At 41.0% G+C, this 7,720-nt stretch overlaps 1 protein-coding gene across 5 annotated transcripts in view; it reads right to left on the bottom strand.

Annotated features, from left to right (window-relative positions):
* Positions 1–465: 465 nt before the first annotated feature.
* EPN2 (epsin 2) overlaps positions 466–7,720 on the bottom strand; it is a 40,006-nt gene continuing 32,751 nt past the window's right edge. For 4 of the 5 annotated variants that reach the window (XM_085237783.1, XM_085237785.1, XM_085237786.1 and 1 more), the window contains 3 exons: positions 7,016–7,108; positions 5,866–6,081; positions 466–4,409 (listed from right to left, as the gene is read on the bottom strand). In XM_085237783.1, the coding sequence (XP_085093909.1) occupies positions 4,072–4,409; positions 5,866–6,081; positions 7,016–7,108 (647 nt within the window). In that variant the 3' untranslated portion in view covers positions 466–4,071. The other variant, XM_085237787.1, reaches the window with a different exon arrangement.

Here is a 7,720-nt window from a genome sequence, read left to right as displayed (position 1 = left end):
CACAAGTGAAGTTCTCCCCAGCCCTCTGACTCCACATAAATACTGAAGCCTCTGCAGGGAAAGTAGCTTATCATTCCTCTAAAAATGCTGTTTGAACGGTGATGTGGTTTAAAGAAGCAATTCAGTCACCTGCAACGCAAGTCTTCCATTTTTATTGAGTTAGTAAGGTCTCAACTGGTTCTGAATTTAAAGTGGTCTGTAAGAAACCCTCCTTTCTCATAGCAAAAGCAGGCTTGCCCCAGGAAAGCCATGAATTCATTGAAGGAATCACATTGACAAGATACAAGCAGCATCACTCTCAATAACCATCAGATTTCTCCTAGAGCCTCGGACTTTCAAGCACAAACCTACATCATCTCAACCAACCCATCAACTTCCTTGAAAACTAAACCAAGCACGGCAGCAACCAGTTTGGAACAGGATACAAACACTACGCAGAGTCTGGAAAAAGCAACACGGCTGGAATATAAGCAATACAATTTTAATTCTGACCAGTCACCTACAAACCCCTCGTCTTTTCACTATTCTGATGGCATTATTAAATATCACATTCGTGACATCGCTCGGGAAAAATGACACAAAGATACAGACATTATGATACAATAGTACAAATGATAAATTATTTATACAGTAAATAATGTCAATAGTCAGCACAAATTCATAAAAAGCAGCCGGCTCCCAGTATTATGAAAACAGTTTGGTAAATATTTAAATTGTAACACTTGTAAAGGAAGTGAGTCTTGTGAGATTCTGCTGTGAAAAATAAACCATATATTTCTCCACAATCTGTGCAATATTAATACATACAGTACACATTAGAAACTGTAACAGCAAAAGGGAAGATGGATAACAATAGTTGTCTTAGCTACGGGACTTCAAAAAGACTGTAAACACCACAACCCACCACGGTTTTCCTTCCCTGTCCCCTCAATGTAGTTTAGTTTCTATATAGTATAAAACTGAATAAATAACTGAGCTTATTTTGGGTTTAAAATTATGCCAAGTTTTTTTTTTTTTCTTTTTACAAAATAATTAACACTTTATCTTTGGTCAATTTGACCAGTAAGGCTATTCTGGGATACTAACATTTTTTTAAAAAAATCAAAAGCACTTTTAATATCTGCAAGTGAGAAAAAGAAGGGGAAGAGGGAAATGCATTTGGAGAAACAGGCCAGAGCAGACACGATCAGATGCACATACATCCCCCATGCAGGAAGAGGTGGAGTAGGGGAGGGGGAAGGAGTATTCTGAGGAGCAGATACACTCTCAGGAAATGGATTCACCCTTCTGGACACAGCTGAAGCTTCAGCAAGACAGGGGCAGAGCCACGGCTCCAGGCTGAGATGTCAGCAGGGCAGAGCCCTCAGCCCTGCAGCACCACTGCTCCGTGTTCCTTGCCACAGACTGCTGCGATGTGCATCTCCGCGCGGTGGGAAAGCGATGCGGCTCTTGCAGAAGTGGCTTGGTGAAAGCAGCAATTTGCCATTCAGCAGTTTCATTAAGCCAGAGCTCCCCACCAGACCAGCGTCGCATTTGGATCAATTCACGGTGACAGATCATTATTCTGAACTACAGATGACTTCATAGTTTTACATACTATCAACCCCACCTGGCCTCGGAAAACAGTTACCTAGTGTTAAATGAGAGGCTGTGATTAGAACTGCTTGGCTGAATAGATAACGCCCCATCTAGCTGTCACAAATGCATTCAAGGGACTGACTAAGGGAAAAAAAACATCAAGTGACCTCAATTTCACTGATGATAAAACTGAACTGGAAAAATAACGAGAGATAAATCTTGCCACAGATCCATTGGAAAGCACTTCCCCCTCATCTGCAAGAATCACACCCTTCCTGGTCTAAACTTTTCAATAACTTCAGCAACAACAAAAAAGTAAAGTATTTTTTCCTTATTCTGAAAGGCAACATGAATGTTTTTTGTTTTGTTTTTTAAAAAGACATACTGGGTGTGGACAGTCATTCTTTTTTCCTCTTCTACGAAAACAAGAGCAGATGAATATTCTGAATCCTACTTGCAAATCCATTAGTATCAAGAGGATAGAACAATCTGCATAGAAACATCCACACGCTTAGCATTCCGTCTACTAATAGAGCTACACTGACCTACACAGCTAAACTCTGTGATTGTACCCTAGATTTGATAGTCTTTCAGCCTCCCTTCCCACCACAAGATACAACCAGCAGCCAGCCCTTCCCTCTGCAGCACCCTAGGACCGTCCCACTCAGCATCACTACACCAAGACATGAAACTGGCAATCACTTCCAGCTTTTTTTTTTTTTTTTCTGTCCTTCTAATTAGGGAAAGGCCACCAAGATGCATCAGTTCATTCGGAGATGCCCTCGAGGCAGGAGCAAGCGCTGGGACAACCCTTCCACACTCTCTGCACATGTTTGCATTGCTTGCAAAAGCAGAGCTCAGAGCACTGCCACTCTGAGCAGCCAGGTCTGCACCAGAGACACGGGTTGAAACCTGAGTGTGGTTTAGTGCTGATGAGTCCAGACATGCAAGTTAAAATGTATAGTTCAGCTTACAGTGAGTAAATGCAACCAGTTATTAATATGGAGCGCACCTTTCATTAAGAAAAAATTAGTCCATACAATTAATGAGCTGTGTTTGTACATTAGAACTTTAAACATCTTAAGAAGAAAGAAAAAACACCAGCCTCTCTGCTGATCTTTGCGAAGGCCGTCCTGGTCATCGGAAAACGGGAACAAACCAAGGGAAAGGAGACTTTAGTGTTTGTTCTTTTTAATGTAGTCTTAAATCACGTTATGTTCAAATTCAATTCATCTAAAAATAATTAGTCACGAGAATTTGTTTTGAACTGCATTATGAATACTTCATTTAAAAGTAAAATATTTTAGTGTTAATCTTCCCTTTTAAACTCTCTTTACAGAAACGAAGAGCTAAAACCATAAATAAGAGGGCATTAAAACCATAAAAATGACATTTGCCAATATCTTAATTTTTCAGCCAGACTTGATAAATCTATCAAAACCAGACAGTTAAATAAGAACCACATTATAAAAATTAGCAAAAAAAGGACTATCAGGTAACTCTGCAAACTCAAATATGAAACTGTACTAAACAAAATATGTGCAAAAGTATACAAGAGTAACTGCATATAGCAAGGTTAAGCCTGAATTAGTTTTAAAGCTTGCCACGGTGAAATTGAATTCAAAGTTGTCCCACTGTATTTCTTTTTTTCTTTCAACTCACATTGTAAGTCAAATAAAAACAAAATACACATAACTTCCAAACGAAGCTGGTACTGGACAAGCACAGAGCAGGACACTCACTCAGCACGAGTGCAGCATGCCACTCACAGAGAGTTCCTCAGGAGTCCTTAGAGTAGTGTACAAATTCAACACTGCATACAACAGCACACGTTATACTTGACAACTTGCGAATGTTCTTGGGTTTTTTGTCTGCTTTTTCCTTTTGAGACAAGCTTGCTTTCTCAGTCAGACCTCTGATACCAAAGCAGTGCGATTTTGCGTTGCAATGTTTAATGCATAAAAACCAGCCACCTGGGCCCTCCGAATCATTCTCTTCTAAGAGTAAGGACTATGGGTGAACCAACAGTCTAGAACTGTGTACAGTTATGTGCAAAACATTCACTAGCACTCTGAATCTCAGGTCTATCATATGGGCATAGGAAGTGACAGATGCAGGTAAATAGTAATTTCAGGATCCAGCACATCATCTGACATCTACAAAACAGCCAACGGAGTTTAAAATGGCAGGTTCTCCCTAGAAAGTGTATTGAAATGATTAACAAAGTAACAAAATGGGCAGAATCTAACTTTGGTGAAAAGTCTGAACATTTCACATAATGCTCAACAAGCCAAAGTAAGGTACCATCTGTAGCAAAGACTAGATTTAGATTAACTGGTAAGTAGAGACAACTCTTCAAAGATCATAACTGTAAACTGCAAATCTACTTCCAAGTCTCTTACACACCATTCAGTCCACACAGGCCACGTTTGTTTCGCTGTAGAGACTTCAGCCTGGAAACACTATGAAAAGAAAGTTCCTTTAATTGGGTCTTTATAGGAGAAAAGGGTTAGTTGTATTTGTAGACTGGGATGCTGACGGAGGGATTCCTGTACTGTGAAGAGGTTGGGTCATTGATCCTGCAATGCTCACGTTCATCCCCTGGCCCATCCTTGTTATGGATGCCACAGTGCCCATAGCTGGTATCGGTGCCATTCCCACAGGCACTGGGGCCATGGAAGACAGAGGTATTGGCTCCATGCTTATTGGTGGCACAGCACTGAAAGAAGGACTGGTTCCCATCACAGGACTTGCTCTCATCTGATTTAGAGTGAGTGGCTGAGGCTGATTCACTTGGAAGGGGTTGATTGGAGTTGGTGCTGTAGCTGCACCTGGTTTTGAGAGAAGGGGGAAGAGGAAAGAAGATCGCACCTCCATAAATGCTGAGGTTTTGGAGATCACCTTTTCCAGCAAAGAATGCACCTTTCGGACATGCTCCCAATCCCAAATCACCCAGCGGATGCCACTCAGCAGGCTGGTGCACAAACACAGTCTGTTTCATTCAGCCCACTACACCACAGAATGTTCATTTACTGACCAACTGTTTCCACTTTTGATGACAATAACAGAAGTAACAGGTTCTAAATCAATAACGTCAAACACGACTACCTATGAGATTATTTAATTAAAAAAAAAAACACCTTAAAATTTGCTTTTAAAAGGCTATTTCTACTCCCTTTCTGCAATCTAGCTACTGCAGATCTTCAGGATTTCTTCCAGTTAACTCCATTTATAAACTGTACATGTTTCTGGCACTGAGCTTTGACAAGAATTCATAAAGTAAACAAGTTGTTTCCGAATTACAGCGGTGCTAGAAAAAGCAGAGAATGACTTTCCCAGCATTTGAGGTTTTTTGGGCTGCTGCCAACACTACAAATTCCTTTTACCGTATATGCACAGTGTTATTTGGATGGCCCAGTGACCCCTCACAAACTTTTTGTAGTAACTGGTAATGGCAGAGATTTTTTCTGGTTAAGCATTGCCAAGTTCCTCAGAATTGCGGCCTTTTTTTTTTTTTACTTGAGAAGTTTAACAAACTGTGTTGTTTCTTTTTTTTTTTCCCCTGCCAGAAAAGTGAAGAAAATAGATACTGAAATACCATTTTCAAGTATTTCATCACACCAGCGTCACACAGAAATTTCAGTGCATATGAGTAGCTTTTCAAAATACATACATCTTCCAAACGTTTACTGCCACCTTCTGAGTTCACTCAAAATAAAGGTTCACTTAACAACAGGGTAACACTGAGTGTATTTTGATCAAAACTGGGTTACCATGCTAGCCTACAGACATCCTAACACCAGCAGCCTATCAGAATATACTTGGAACCTAAGTTGGAGTCAGAGGTACTAATTTGTTGAGCATCAGTAGGAAAAAGGCTTGCCATAAGAATCTACCCACCTACCACTCTCCCAGCAGATTCTCTGGTGGCACATGTTCACGTCTTACCTGTTCTGACAATCAGTCAGTTTTAGCTCAGACATTTTTAATAACCAAAACTCAGATGCTTTTAAGAGAGCAAGTGCAAAAGTGGAAGAAAGGCTGCTTGAACAAAACACTAGCCCAACAGATCAGCTGCAGGCACAGGGGTAGAAACTCTAGGCTTTCAACGGCAGCACGCCTAGAAACCACGCTGTCCCACCCTTCTGCTCCCAGTCATGATCTGCTGGCTGAAACAATCAAGAAAAACAAGCCAAAAATGGCTTACATTAAACCAAATGGGAATGAGTTATGCAGAGTTTTCCTATAGGAAAGATAAAATAACTGAAGGAATGTGCAGAAACAGACCTGGTGCCAAGAATGGATTCAGCGAAGTTACAGGTTGTGGTGGCTTAGACACCAGTGAATCCAGGTTCACCAGAGCAGCATTGGGGCCCAAAAAAGACTCGGGGGTTTTCCGAGCTGCGCTCTGTTTGCCTGATGTCATGCTTGAGTGTTGGGAATCAAAGAGATCAGGACTTGTGGTACCGCTATGCTGAGATGGCAAAGTGGAACCTGATTCAGCTGTAACAACATAAAGAGACAAACAACACTTCTCATTGATTACATAATCAAGCAAAGAAAACCCTGAAGTCTCTGACAAGGGAAATATTTTAAAATCTAATATTCATATAGGTCACCTTTAAACGTTCAAGAACACACAACACCCTTTGTATGCAAGCAGATACACACTTTAACTGTTACTTAGGAGAGTATAAAGACGCTACAGTAAGAGTTGCAGTGCTCTTCAGAATACCCTGCCCAATTTGCCCTGGTGAATATTCCTGTAACTATGTTGCAACTAGGAATTTCCAAGGAAAAAAACACTCAAAAGCTTCCATTTCTGCCCCTGCAGCACCCCACTGCTGTGCCCTTTGTAAGCAGATTTCACTCACGTTTTCTCCTTGTGTTGAAGAAGCCCACCCCAGTTTTGACTTGGTCACCAGCACTTCAGTCAGAATCTTCCTTATAGTACAAATTATCAAAGCACACACATGCTATGGTTTGGCAGTATTTACTTAGTAACTATCAAATAACAACATTTAAAAACAAAAACAAAAAAAAACACCCTAAAGCATTCATAGAAGCATATTTCCTCATTTTCCTACCATCATCACACATTGTACGTAACTTATAGATCTGAGAAATTTAGTGGTTCTGTTTGACCATACAAACCATACTCCAAACGTCGGACGCCACAAATACAGAAGCCAAGCAAATCTCTGGGCTGACCCAGCAAAAGGTTGCAGAGTAAAGTTCTGTGGCTCACAAGGCCAGAAGCCAACTCCCCATGAGCTCATGCGTTAACAAGCCCTTACAGATGCACTATCACCAGCTTTAATCTTTGCTTACGTGAAAGGCAATGAGGTTCCACTTTTTTACATAAAATTCAAGAAGAAACACAGTTGTTGTTGAGACTATACCCAAGTTGTCTGCGTGCTAAGGATTTAATCCATACCTGGCTTTTTGGAAGTTCGAAGTGTGTCGAATTCAGAAAAATCATCTTTAACTGTACCATTCAAATTACTGAAGAGGTCAAAAGATGTACTTCCTGTTCAAAACAGCAAGAGAGCTCTGTCATTAGCAGATCTTTGATTGCATCACACATCCCATCCTACCAAAAGCAATTTCCAGCCACTTGTGTTACCAGGAAGCCACTCTGTCGGGTCCTAGGGCAGCAGTTCAGAGCAGCCAGAGAGCTCCTACTCATATGAAGGATCAAGGAGAAGGATAATGGCAGAGAATTCTCCTCACATTATCAGCTGAATGACTCATAGCAACGTGCTTTTAATCACAATGTAATGCACACCTTAGCACGCTGGGTTTTTATTGCATGCCTGCACTTAGGGAGGCCCAGGCAGGCAAGGATTGCTGTGGAAGAAGAGACAGCAACGATTTCACAGCCCAAACTCTGGAGTGTGTTAATCAAGAAAAATACACTTCTGAATATGCTTCTAAACACCAACGTAGTGTCACTGTAAGTTCAGATTTTACTTAAAGGGAGGAGGAATGCAATAGTCGAAGTTATCAGCACCACCTAGAGATGGTGAGGCTCTGTTGGCTGAACACTAAAACTCGGCAATCAGTTGCAACAAATGAAAACAAAACATCTTCAAAATGTAGACACACCCCTGCCTCAAAATGGGGAATAAAAGCCACACCT

This window comes from Meleagris gallopavo, chromosome 16 (assembly GCF_905368555.1).
Source record: "Meleagris gallopavo chromosome 16, MGAL_WU_HG_1.1, whole genome shotgun sequence".
Taxonomy (NCBI): domain Eukaryota; kingdom Metazoa; phylum Chordata; class Aves; order Galliformes; family Phasianidae; genus Meleagris; species Meleagris gallopavo.
The sequence above is the reverse complement of the archived record's forward strand: the minus strand, read 5'-3'. Positions and strand labels throughout refer to the sequence as shown.